The following is a 14,656-nucleotide window of genomic DNA, read 5'->3' on the forward strand; positions in this document are numbered from 1 at the left end:
TTTGTAATTTTGGTTCCTACTGGCATCAGCTATCCAGGTCTAAAATTTCGTGACACAGTTTTATTCCACCCTGTATATATATTTTGCAAACAGTAGCGGTCCTATCACACTTCCTTGGAATGCACCGGAAGTTACCTTTACATCTGTCGATTTTGTTCCGTTAAGAGCGACGTGATGCGTTCTGTCTGGAAGGAAGTCTTGAATGTAGTCGCAAATCTGCTCCGACACTCGATAAGTTCGTATTTTTTTCACTAAACGGCAGTGCGGGATAGTGTGAAATGCCTTCCTGAAGTCAAGGAACTCGACATCAATCTGAGCGCTATTGTTTATGGCACTGTGGATCTCATGGAGGAACAGAGCGAGCTGAGTTTCGCAGGATCTCTGTCTCCGAAATCAATGTTGATTTTTATAGAGGAGATTTTCATTCTCCAAGAACGTCATAATCCTTGAGCATAATCCATGTTTCATAATTCTACAACAGATTGACGTCAACGATATAGGGCTATAATTGTTCGAATCTGCTCTACGGTCCTTCTTAAAAACGGGAATGACCTGCGCTTTCTTCCAGACGCTAGATATCCTTCGTTGCTCAAGCGATTTACGATGAATTGCTGCTAGACGGGGAGCAAATTTTTTACATAAACTTTGTAGAATCTTATAGGTGTCTTATCTGGTCCTGACGCCTTTTTGCACTACAAAGTTATTGTAGTTGATTTTCTGTTCCTCAATCGGCTATCTCAATATCTGTCATTTTGACGTTCAACCACTATTGAAAGGAGAGACCGTGTTACTATCTTCCGCGGTGAAACAATTTTCGAAAGCAGAATTCAGTATTTCGGCCTCCTCTTTGTCATGTTCCATTTCTATCCCAGTATGGTCACTGAGCGAATGAATATACGCTACTGGCCATTAAAATTGCTACACTACGAAGATGACGTGCTACAGACGCGAAATTTAACCGACATGAAGAAGATGCTGTGATATGCAAATGGTTAGCTTTTCAGAGCATTCACACAAGGTTGGCGCCGGTGGCGACGCCTGCAACGTGCTGACATGAGGAAAGTTTCCAACCGATTTCTCATTCACAAACAGCAGTTGACCGGCGTTGCCTGGTGAAACGTTGTGGCGCCTCGTGTAAGGAGGAGAAATGTGTACCATCACGTTTCCGACTTTGATAAAGGTCGGATTGTAGCCTATCACGATTGCGTTTTATCGTATCGCGACATGGCTGCTCGCGTTGGTCGAGATCCAATGACTGTTAGCAGAATATGGAATCGGTGGGTTCAGGAGGGAAATACGGAACGTCGTGCTGGATGGATCCCAACGGCCTCGTATCACTAGCAGTCGAGATGATAGGTATCTCATCCGCATGGCTGTAACGGATCGTGCAGCCACGTCTCGATCCCTGAGTCAACAGATGGGGACGTTTGCAAGACAACAACCATCTGCACGAACAGCTCGACGACGTTTGCAGCAGCATGGACTACCAGCTCGGAGACCATGGCTGCGGTTACCCTTAACGCTGCATCACAGACAGGAGCGCTTGCGATGGTGTACTCAACGACGAAACTGGGTGCACGAATGGCAAAACGTCATTTTTTCGGATGAATCCAGGTTCTGTTTACAGCATCATGATGGTCGCATCCGTGTTTGGCGACATCGCGGTGAACGCACATCGGAAGCGTGTATTCGTCATCACAATACTGGCGTATCACCCGGCGTGACGGTATGGGGTGCCATTGGTTACACATCTCGGTCACCTCTTGTTCGCATTGATGGCACTTTGAACGGTGGGCGTTACATTTCAGATGTGTTACGACCCTTGGCTCTACCCTTCATTCGATCCCTGCGAAACCCTACATTTCAGCAGGATAATGCCCGACCGCATGTTGCAGGTCCTGTACGGGCCTTTCTGGATACAGAAAATGTTCAACTGCTGCCATGGCCAGCACATTCTCCAGATCTCTCACCAACTGAAAACGTCTGGTCAATGGTGGCCGAGCAACTGGCTCGGCACAATACGCCAGTCACTACTCTTCATGAACTGTGGTATTGTGTTGAAGCTGCATGGGTAACTGTACCTGTACGCGCCATCCAAGCTCTGTTTGACTCAATGCCCAGGCGTATCAAGGCCGTTATGACGGCCAGAGGTGGTTGTTCTGGGTACTGATTTCTCAGGATCTATGCACGCAAACTGCGTGAAAATGTAATCACATGTCAGTTCTAGTACAATATATGTGTCCAATGAATACCCGATTATCATCTGCATTTCTTCTTGGTGTAGCAATTTTAATGGCCAGTAGTGTATGATTTTGGTTCACATACTGATTTTTACATACTTACTGATTTTACCCTGTTAGGGTTTGTACTCAGATCGGTTGACAAAGTTTTACTTTCAAAGTCATTGCTTCTCTAATTGCTCTCCTTATGCTCATTTTTGCTTCCTTTGGCTTTTGTTTGTCGGCTAGGTTTTTGCTTCTCATGAATTTGAGGTGAAGTTCTCTTTGTTTACGTAGTAGTTTTCTAAACGCCTATTACATCATGGTTAGTCTTTCCTATCCACCGTACTCGGAACATATTTTTCTAGGTCATATTGCACGATTCCTTTGATTTTTTTCCATTTGTTTTCCACATCTTCATCCGCACCACAGAAAATTGTTGGTGATAGGTCAGATACTCAGAAAGTTGTATCCTGTCACTCTTGCTAAGCAAAAATATCTTCCTACCTTTCTTAACACTCTTTGTCAGATCCGTTGTCATAGATGCTATCAGAGCCGCATGATCACTGATACCTTCCTCTGCGTTAACTGATTCTGTTAGTTCGGGTCTGTTTGTTGCCAGGAGGTCTAAGAGCTTACCCTCAGAACTGATTTTCTAACTATATGCTCGAAGTACTTTTCGGACATCCAGAACAACGTCGCAGAATCCTTCTCTCTGGCATCAGTTTTGATAGCGTGACACTACCAGTCTATACCTGGAAAGTTGAAATCACCCCTTATTATAACAGTATGATCAGGAAAATTACTAACAATATACTGCAAGTACTGTTTGCAGCGGTCTATCACTAGAGCTCCTGACCGAGGTGGTCTATAAAAGCATCCGATTACCATTTTTGACCGATCTTTGATACTTAACTTCATCCAGATTAATTCACAATCGGAATCCGTGATAACGCTGCTAAATTTTATCAAATTCTTTACTACAATAAATACGCCGCCACCATTGGCGACTAACCTATCCTTACGGTAAATATTAAAATCTGAATTTAGGATTTCGTTGTCATTAACGTCCTGTTTCAACCAACTTCCTGTTCCTTATGCTATCTGTGTACGCCCCCGGTAGCTGAGTTGTCAGCGCGACAGACTGTCAATCCTAAGTGGCGTCAAATCGAAAGACTTAACGCGGCGAACGGTCTATCCGACGGGAGGCCCCAGTCACACGACATTTTCATTTATTTTAGTGCTATATGTGCCTTATAACCTTCAGCAAGCGATACAATTTAGGTACCTTTCCTTGGATGATCCTGCAGTTAACTAAAATCATATTCACCTTTTCCATCTCTGATCTGCGACGACGAACGTTCTCTGAGGAAATTGCGGCTAATTTATCAGGCAAATAGTCTTTGATCCCAAGGGAGGGTTTCTTCGCCTAAAGAAGCCCCATGTGCATGCCACACGTATTCTGCTATCCTAGTAGCTGCTTAGTACGTGTAGTGCACGCCTGTCCTATTAAGGGGAATCCTGCTATTCTGTGCCTGATAGAGGAGGCCGAAAAATTCACATGCGATACCGTCGCAGAGTCGATGGAGCCTCTGGTACAGAGATTTCTAAAATAATTGTGGGACGTGGCAACAAAACGACTGTTAATGTTGGTGTGTAGAATGTATGAGATTGGTGACGTACTATCTGACTTTCGGAAAAATTTGATCCACACAATTCCGAAGACTGCAAGAGCTGATAAGTACGAGAATTATGGCACAATCAACTTAACAGCTCATGCATCTAAGTTTCTGACAAGAATAATATAAGAATGAATGGAAAAGAAAACTGAGGATGTATTAGATGACGATCAGTTTGGTTTTAGCAAAGGCAAACGGACCAGAGAGGCAATTCTGACTTTGTCGTTGATGATGGAAGCATGACTAAAGAAAAAGCAAGACACGTTCATAGGATTTATCGACCTGGAAAAGCGTTCGACAACGTACAATAGTGCAAGATGTTCTAAATTCTGTGAAAAATAAGGATAAGCTATAGGGAGATGGTTCAAATGGCTCTGAGCACTATGGGACTTAACTTCTGAAGTCATCAGACGCCTAGAACTTAGAACTACTTAAACCTAACTAACCTAAGGACATCACACATCCATGCCCGAGGCAGGATTCGAACCTGCGACCGTAGGGGTCGCGCGGTTCCAGACTGTAGCGCCTAGAACCGCTCGGCCACTCCGGCCGGCCTATAGGGAGAGGCAAGAGAGAATAATGAGAGTGGACGACTAAGAACGAAGTGCTCGAATTAAAAAGGGTGTAAGCCAGGGATGTAGTCTTTCGCCCCTACTGTTCAATATGCACATCGAAGCAATGATGGAAATAAAAGAAAGTTTCAGGAATGGAATTAAAATTCAATGTGAAAGGATATCAATGATACAATTCCCAAATACACTCCTGGAAATTGAAATAAGAACACCGTGAATTCATTGGCCCAGGAAGGGGAAACTTTATCGACACATTCCTGGGGTCAGATACATCACATGATCACACTGACAGAACCACAGGCATATAGACACAGGCAACAGAGCATGCACAATGTCGGCACTAGTACAGTGTATATCCACCTTTCGCAGCAATGCAGGCTGCTATTCTCCCATGGAGACGATCGTAGAGATGCTGGTTGTAGTCCTGTGGAACGGCTTGCCATGCCATTTCCACCTGGCGCCTCAATTGGACCAGCGTTCGTGCTGGACGTGCAGACCGCGTGAGACGACGCTTCATCCAGTCCCAAACATGCTCAATGGGGGACAGATCCGGAGATCTTGCTGGCCAGGGTAGTTGACTTACACCTTCTAGAGCACGTTGCGTGGCACGGGATACATGCGGACGTGCATTGTCCTGTTGGAACAGCAAGTTCCCTTGCCGGTCTAGGAATGGTAGAACGATGGGTTCGATGACGGTTTGGATGTACCGTGCACTATTCAGTGTCCCCTCGACGATCACCAGTGGTGTACGGCCAGTGTAGGAGATCGCTCCCCACACCATGATGCCGGGTGTTGGCCCTGTGTGCCTCGGTCGTATGCAGTCCTGATTGTGGCGCTCACCTGCACGGCGCCAAACACGCATACGACCATCATTGGCACCAAGGCAGAAGCGACTCTCATCGCTGAAGACGACACGTCTCCATTCGTCCCTCCATTCACGCCTGTCGCGACACCACTGGAGGCGGGCTGCACGATGTTGGGGCGTGAGCGGAAGACGGCCTAACGGTGTGCGGGACCGTAGCCCAGCTTCATGGAGACGGTTGCGAATGGTCCTCGCCGATACCCCAGGAGCAACAGTGTCCCTAATTTGCTGGGAAGTGGCGGTGCGGTCCCCTACGGCACTGCGTAGGATCCTACGGTCTTGGCGTGCATCCGTGCGTCGCTGCGGTCCGGTCCCAGGTCGACGGGCACGTGCACCTTCCGCCGTCCACTGGCGACAACATCGATGTACTGTGGAGACCTCACGTCCCACGTGTTGAGCAATTCGGCGGTACGTCCACCCAGCCTCCCGCATGCCCACTATACGCCCTCGCTCAAAGTTCGTCAACTGCACATACGGTTCACGTCCACGCTGTCGCGGCATGCTACCAGTGTTAAAGACTGCGATGGAGCTCCGTATGCCACGGCAAACTGGCTGACACTGACGGCGGCGGTGCACAAATGCTGCGCAGCTAGCGCCATTCGACGGCCAACACCGCAGTTCCTGGTGTGTCCGCTGTGCCGTGCGTGTGATCATTGCTTGTACAGCCCTCTCGCAGTGTCCGGAGCAAGTATGGTGGGTCTGACACACCGGTGTCAATGTGTTCTTTTTTCCATTTCCAGGAGTGTATCATTGCTATCCGAGTGAAAATTTAGAAGAATTACATGATCAGCTGAATGGAATGAACGGTCTATGTGTACAGAATTGGATTAAGAGTAATCGAAGGAAGACGAAAGTAATGAGAAGTAGCAGAAACGAGAACAGCGAGAAATTTAACATCAATATTGATAGTCACGAAGTAGATGAAGTTAAGGAATTCTACTACCAAGACAGCAAAATAACCGATGACAGATGGAGCGAGGAGGACATCAAAGCAGACTATCACTGGCAACAAAGTTATTCGTGGCCAAGAGAAGTCTACTAGTATTGAATATAGGCCTTAATTTAAGGAAGAAATTTCTGAGAATGTACGTTTGGAGCATAGCATTGTGAGCTAGTGAAACAAGGACTGTGGGAAAAGCAGACCTGAAGAGAATCGAAGCATTTGAGATGTGGTGTTACAGACGAATGTTTGAAATTAGGTGGACTGATAAGGTAAGGAATGATAGGAGGTTCTACGAAGAATCGGAGAGGAAAGGAATATGTGGAAAACACTGACACGGAAAAGGGCCAGGATGATAGGACATAGGTTAAGACATCAGGGAATGACTTCCATGGTACTAGAGGGAGCTGTAGAGGGCAAAAATTGTAGAGCAAGACAGAGATTGGAATACGTCAAGCAAATATTTGAGGATGTAGGTTGCAAGTGCTACTGTGAGATGAAGAGGTCAGCACAGGAGAGGAATCCGTGGCGGGCTGCATCAAACCAGGCAGAAGAGTGATGACCTCGCGTGATTGGCGGTGTAACACCGTGACCACTTACCCACGATGCCGTTCCTGTTTTAGCCTGCTCTTTATTCCACTTCTCGTTCTTGGACCGTTCATTGTTGCTATTTTTCTTTTTTTTCACAGCTCAGTACACATTCTTCCTGTTTTCATGCTTGATCTCGTTTTTGACGGGCTGTCCACTGTCATCTTGGCACTAAATCTGAAGGGGCTGCGATGGGGAGTTTCCCTTGTTAGTTGTGTGCGTTCCCCCCCCCCCCCCCCCCCAATAAGTCTCTCACGCCCCTCCAGGGGTGACCGACCTCCCTCCCTCGAATACCCCATGCTGGTTGAGAGCAAGAAAGTTTCACTGCCAGCACTTCAAAAATGGTTCAAAAGGCTCGAAGCAATATGGGACTTAACATCTGATGCCATCAGTCCCCCAGACTTAGAACTACTTAAACCTAACTAACCTAAGGACATCACACACATCCATGACCGAGGCAGGATTCGAACCTGCGACCGAAGCAGCAGCGCTGTTCCAGACTGAAGCGCCTAGAACCGTTCGGCCACCACGCCGGCTATGAACAGAGGGCACGTGACACTGTTGATGTAGATCCAACCATCAGTTGGGAACGCTAAGCTCAGCGGCACAGTTGGTGCTAACTGAGAAGAGCAGAGTATGTGTCAACTCCAGGTTTCCCAAAATCCTTCCCACCTCTATTACTACACGCTTATACATCATAGCACTACAAGTTCAAGCACTCCTCACAGGTGTCCGCACGTCAGAGAAACACTCTTGACCTTCGTAACAGGTCACATCGGCAAATCACCTCCAGTGGCACATTGCCCAGGACGGCAGTGTGAGAACACCACGCCCGCAGCCAACGGTCATTCCTTGAGTACAGCAGCAATAACTACAATATAAAAGAAACAAAGGTGTGGATATGGGCGTGAATGGTTTCATTTTAAAGGCAGGGAAGATAACGAATAATCGAGAAAATTTCAGTCTCATTCGCCATGTTGCAAGAATAGAAGATAGACGTTGACTATGTAACGTTACGCATTCGTGGATGAAACATGTAAAGCGATCCATTGCCAAAAGCGTGTAGTTTAGAGGTGCGGCATCCGCCGTTATCAAGTGGCCCACACTTTCAAATACGCGCGCCGCCAGTTATCGTCGCCACGTTTCCTACAGCACGAGAGCACTGACACGGACGATTATGCCAATGTCAATGAGATGCTATCGGCGGGTGCGTTGAGCCCATTTTGTATGTTTGCCAGTTGAATAACATTTACAGTCCCTGTATTGGTGAGTGACAGATTTATGAATATTTTGTATCTGTATATATTTCTGTATTCAAATCAACTGTTAGTAACTGGCGCTGCTACTTCAGCAACAAAGTCATGTGATATTTTTCCAATTTGATATTAGCTGTAGAGTAAATTAATATCTGAATTCTCTGTTCGTGAACGGCTTCAGCGTCCACTAAAGAACCACTCAGCATGCAAAGAATGACATAATAAGAGCGTGGCTGCTCACCTAGGTCCCAGCACGGCTGCTGCTCGTCTTCGCCGTTGTCGCAGTCCTCCTGCAGGTCACACACGTGGTCATAGTCGATGCAGCGACCGTCTTCTTCACACTGGAACGCGTGTACGCTCAAGCACGTCGTCTCCGCCTCCTCTGCATCCAAAAACAACGTTGAATAATATAGTAACACCGTTAGCTTATTATTCTTCGAGCAGCTTTCACACAAAATGTCTGACAGGCAGCAGAGCAAAATTTTATATCTAGAGACAGGCGAAATACCCTCAGACTTCAAGAAGACTATAATAATTCCAATCCCAAAGAAAGCGGGTGTTGGCAGATGTGAAAATAACCGAACTATCACTTTAATAAGTCACAGCTGCAAAATACTAACGCGAATTCTTTACAGACGAATGGAAAAACTGGTAGAAGCCGACCTCGGGGAAGATCAGTTTAGATTCCGTAGAAATGTTGGAACACGTGAGGTAATACTGACCCTACGACTTATCTTAGAAGAAAGATTAAAGAAAGGAAAACCTACGTTTCTAGCATTTGTAGACTTAGAGAAAGCTTTTGACAATGTTGATTGGAATAGTCTCTTTCAAATTCTGAAGGTGGCAGGGGTAAAATACAGGGAGCAAAAGGCTATTTACAATTTGTACAGAAACCAGATGGCAGTTATAAGGGTCGAGGGCCATGAAAGGGAAGTAGTGGTAGGGAAGGGAGTGAGACAGGGTTGTAGCCTCTCCCCGATGTTATTCAATCTGTATATTGAGCAAGCAATAAAGGAAACGGAAGAAAAGTTCGGAGTAGGTATTAAAATCCATGGAGAAGAAATAAAAACTTTGAGGTTTGCCGATGACATTGTAATTCTGTCAGAGACAGCAAGGGACTTGGAAGAGCAGTTGAACGGAATGGACAGTGTCTTGAAAGGAGGGTGTAAGATGAACATCAACAAAAGCAAAACGAGGATAATGGAATTTAGTCGAATTAAATCTGGTGATGCTGAGGGAATTAGATTAGGAAATGAGACACTTAAAGTAGTAAAGGAGTTTTGCTATTTGGGGAGCAAAATAACTGATGATGGTCGAAGTAGAGAGGATATAAAATGTAGACTGGAAATGGCAAGGAAAGCGTTTCTGAAGAAGAAAAATTTGTTAACATCGAGTACAGATTTAAATGTCAGGAAGTCGTTTCTGAACGTATTTGTATGGAGTGTAGCCATGTATGGAAGTGAAACGTGGTCGATAAATAGTTTAGACAAGAAGAGAATAGAAGCTTTCGAAATGTGGCGCTACAGAAGAACGCTGAGATTAGATGGGTAGATCACATAACTAATGAGGAGGTATTGTATAGAATTGGGGAGAAGAGGAGTTTGTGGCACAACTTGACTAGATGAAGGGATAGGTTGGTAGGACATGTTCTGAGACATCGAGGGATCACCAGTTTAGTATAGGAGGGTAGCGTGGAGGGTAAAAATCGTAGAGGGAGACCAAGAGATGAATACACTAAGGAGAATCAGAAGGATGTAGGCTGCAGTAGGTACTGGGAGATGAAGAAGCTTGCACAGGATAGAGTAGCTTGGAGAGCTGCATCAGACCAGTCTCAGGACTGAAGACCACAACAACAACAACAACAACAGTGCAATATCAGTTATTTAGTAGTGATAAGGTTAATATATTAATTCCGATTCAGTCTAACCCAAAGTGCTATTCAGTAATGGATAATTACTAATAATTTAGCCAAACTCACAAACATATACTGAGGTGACAAAAGTCATGGGACAGCGATATGCACATATACAGATGGCGGTAGTATCGTGTACACAAAGTATAAAAGAGCAGTGCATTGGCGGAGCTGTCATTTGTACTCAAGTGATTGATGTAAAAAGGTTTTCGACGTAATTATGGCCGCACGAAGGAACTTAACAGACCTGGAACGCGGAATGGTAGTTGGAGCTAGACATTCCGTTTCGGAAATCGATAGGGAATTCAGTATTCTGAGATCCACTGTGTCAAGAATACACCGAGAATAACAAATTTTAGGCATTGCTTCTCACCACGGACAACTCAGTGGCCGACGGTCTTCACTTAACGACCGAGAGCAGCGGCGTTTGCGTAGAGTTGTCAGTGCTAACAAACAAGCAGCAATGCGTGAAATAACCGCAGAAATAAGTTTGGGACTTACGACGAACGTATCCGTTACGACACAGCGGCGAAATATGGCGTTAATGGGCTATGGCAGCAGATGACCGGCGCTAACAGTACGACATCGCCTGCAGCACCTCTCCTGGGTTCGCGAGCATATCGACTGGATCCTAGACAACTGGAAAACCTTCCCCTGGTCAGTGGAGTCTTGATTTCAGTTGGTAAGACTGATGGTAGGCTTCGAGGGTTGTTCAGAGCTCACGAAACCATTGACTCGAGTTGTCGACAAGGCAGTGTGTAAGCTGGTGGTGGCTCCGTAATGGTATGGGCTGTGCTTACTTGTTAGTCCATGCCTCGTCCAGTTTCTGCGCTACACCGGGCGAAAGGAGGTCCTACACGATAGTAACATGTATCCCATGAGTTTTTTATCTCAGTGTATGTTATTGTAGGGTACATTATGTGTTTTCCTTTCCGGTGCAAAAAGTATTAAGTTTTGTGGTTGATCTACGTACAGTTGACTTTTGTGGAACACAATTATTTTAAATTCACTCCGTAACACTGGAATGTTAGCCCTTGTTGTTTTTTGACAGTCATAGTGGACTCTAAATCTTACCGGAAATTAGATCAAATTGAAGCTGAACTGCAACTTAGAATACATGAATGGAATTCGTTGTATGAAAAGTGACTTGCCTTTTTCTTTTACCTTTAACGCAGTGGATGGAGAAAAATATTGAAACAAAACACGATATATTACCACGCATGAGACGATGTAAGAAAAGCGATAGCATTCATAAAAGCTTAGTCATATCCGAACGGTTAAAAATAGATCCTACATGGTCTCCAAGAGTATCTTGTACCAATCGCCCATCAAAACAGGTAAGGGGAGTAACGATCTCGCACTCTTCTCGTCAAAGTGGACCGCAAAGTTTCAATTCTAGTGAGATCTAGTGACTCTGAAGCCCAGGCAAGGATGCGACATTTCATCCTCGTGCTCACAAAACCAGTCCTGGAAAATGTGAGCTGTGTGAACTGGGCCCCTGCCATCTTGAAATACAGCATCGTCATTGGGAAAGAAATATTGTACCTTGGATAGATCTGATTAGCCAAGATAGTCACACAATCCTTGGCAGTAAAGCGACCTTGCTGTTTAACCATGGGGTCCATGGAATACCACAATGTGGCTGTCCAAATCCTCAGCGAATCCTCGCCATGTTTCACTTTTGGTAGCAAGAAGCCTGCATCAGAGACTTGGGATGGCGTACAGCATTTGGAAAGTGTGAGAGAAGACTTACCTGATCAAATGACTTAACTTCCTTTGCTCCATAGTCCAGGTATTATGGTTCGGTTCAAAGTTTTACTTTTACGGGCATTTGCATTACTGATGCGTAGTTATGGAATTCTAGTTCTACCTCCAATCCCAGTTTATGGAGCTCCCTTCGAACTCTCTTCCTCTTAATTTCGACACAATCCTCTTCAATGTCCGTTCGTCACGTTCACTCAATCCACACTTTCGTCCGTGTTGTGACTTAGGGAACCACGTTTTTCGCTTTCGCTGTATGCGGTATAAATCTTCGATACGGTGCTTCTTGAAACACCAAACACTTTGACTGCCTTGGTGACGGAAGCACGTACGATACGAGCACCAACAATTTTCCCAAGTTCGAATTCAGTTAGTTTCCACATAACGCACTGAACACTGTTCTGACCAAGACTGACACTTGCAACGTGTTGAGGACATTACACAGGTGCCTCCCCTTCCATTCCCCACTTACTTGTTGTTCGTCCACGTAGAGTGGGATACACCTGGTAACCTTCGCCCATTGCCCGGTCCCTTCTATTCCATACACTGAAATATATCCACTTTATTTTACCTAATCTTCTATCGTGCCATTTAACGGCACTTACAATTCCTGACTGCTCGATCTCGTATACATTGTAGTCGTAAGCCGGATGCAACAACCTTCTTTCCCCTTCCTTGTACTTTTTCTTTGTGGGTCATCAATCTTCTGACTGGTTTGATGCGACCCGCCGCGAATTCCTCTCCTGTGTCCAACTCTTCATCTCAAGTACCTCTTGCGACCTACGTCCTCAATTGTTTGGTGGATCTATTCCAATCTATGTGTTCCTCTACAATTTTTGCCCTCTACAACTCCCTCTAGTACCGTGGAAGTCATTCTACGATGTCTGAACAGATGTCTTTTCTCCTTGTCGTTGTTTTCCACATAGTCCTATTCTCTCTTATTCCGTACAGAACCTCCTCATTCCTTACCTTATCAGTCTACTTAATTTTCAACGTTCTCCTGTAGCACCGCATCTCAAATGCTTCGATTCTCTTCTGGTTCTCCCACATTCCATGTTTCACTACCATACAATTTTGTGCTCCAGATGTACATTCTTAGAAATTTCTTCGTCAAATTAAGGTCTATGTGATTGGTTAGTTTGCTGCCTAGGTAGTAGAATTCCTTAACTTCATCTAAGTCATGACCATCAAGCCTGATGTTAAGTTTCTCGCTGTTCTCATTTCTGCTACTTCTTATTAATTTCGTCTTTCTTCGTTTTACTCTCAGTCTATATCCTGTACTCATTAGACTGTTCATACCATTCAGAATATAATGTAATTCTTCTTCTCTTTCACTCAGGATAGCAATGTTATTAGTGAATCGTATCACTGATATCCTTTGACTTTGAATTTTAATTCCACTCCTGAGTCTTTCTCCGATTTCCATCATTGCTTCTTCGATTTACAGACTGAACAGTAATGGGGAAAAACTACATCCCTGTCTTACACCCTTTTTAGTACTAGCGCTTCGTTATTAGTCGTCCATTCTTATTATTCCCACCTGTCTCTTGTACATATTGTATATTACCCGTCTCTCCGTATAGCTTAACCCTATTTTTCTAAGAATTTCGATCATCTTGCACCATTTTACATTTTCGAACGCTTTTTCCAGCTCGACGAATCCTATGAACGTGATTTTTATTTAGTCTTGCTTCCACTATCAACATCAACGTCAGAATTGTCTCTCTGGTACCTTTACGTTTTCTAAAGCCAAACTGATCGTCATCTAGCACATCCTGACTTTTTTTATTCTTCCTTATATTATACTTGTCAGCAACTTTGATGGATTGTGCGGTAATTCTCGCACTTGTCAGCTCTTGCCATCTTCGGAATTGTGTGGATGATGCTTTTCCGAAAGTCAGATGGTACGTCGCCAGACTCATGCGTTCTACACACCAACGTGAATAGTCGTTTTGATACTGGACTCGCATTCGGGAGGACGACGGTTCAATCCCGCGTCCGGCCATACTGATTTAGGTTTTCCGTGATTTCCCTAAATCGCTCCAGGTAAATGCCGGGATGGTTCCTTTGAAAGGGCACGGCCGACTTCCTTCCCTAATCCGATGAGATCGATGACCTCGCTGTCTGGTCTCCTTCCCCAAAAACAACCCAACAACAACAATAGTCGTTTTGTTGCCACTTCCCCCAATGATTTTAAAAATTATGATGGAATGTTATCTATACCTTCTGCCTTGTTTGATATTAAGTCTTCTAATGCTCTCTTAAATTCTGATTCTAATACTGGATCCTCTGTCTCATCTAAATCGGCTCTCGTTTCTTTTTCTTGTTGTATCCACGGACCCAACCAACCAACCAACTCGCGCACGCGCGCCCTGACCGTGACATCGCTGGCCACAGTTCCTGTCGCGGCCGTCGGCGTCTCAGGTCGTTACCGCCGACGGAAGAGGTCGCGCCATTGCTAAGCTCGGGTCCGCAGCGCCCTCTGCCTTTTGCATATAAGGAGGAGCGCTGGCCCCGAGACGGACAGTCTATTGTTGATTGTCTATTACTAGCATTCCGTGGAGTTGATAGCGGAGCCATTCCAGTGTGATATTTGCTATTGTATTCGGCTAGGCTCAGTACACGGATTACTCTCGGATATTACTTGGACTTGTATTGCTGGTGCACGTTTCGTCAGAAATAAAGATAAGTTATCTCTTCATTCTAGCTGGCGCAATTCTTGTCATTAATTATTTTTCGGCCAAGAGACATAGCTTCATCCTGGTCACTACCCACGCTTTATACAATTTGTGGTGGCTGCCCCAAAAGTACCGCCGAGGACCTTGGGTTTGGGAGCCGTCACAAAACTTCTATTACATCAGACAAAT

General features: G+C 45.1%; 1 protein-coding gene across 1 annotated transcript in view; it reads right to left on the bottom strand.

The window, feature by feature from the left end:
* The window catches only part of LOC126479258 (leukocyte tyrosine kinase receptor-like), a 782,006-nt gene that overhangs the window by 399,818 nt on the left and 367,532 nt on the right, over positions 1 to 14,656 (bottom strand). The window contains 1 exon segment of the mRNA XM_050103770.1: positions 8,358 to 8,498. Coding sequence (XP_049959727.1) covers positions 8,358 to 8,498 — 141 coding nt within the window.

Source organism: Schistocerca serialis, chromosome 1 (assembly GCF_023864345.2).
Source record: "Schistocerca serialis cubense isolate TAMUIC-IGC-003099 chromosome 1, iqSchSeri2.2, whole genome shotgun sequence".
In the NCBI taxonomy this organism is placed as follows: domain Eukaryota; kingdom Metazoa; phylum Arthropoda; class Insecta; order Orthoptera; family Acrididae; genus Schistocerca; species Schistocerca serialis.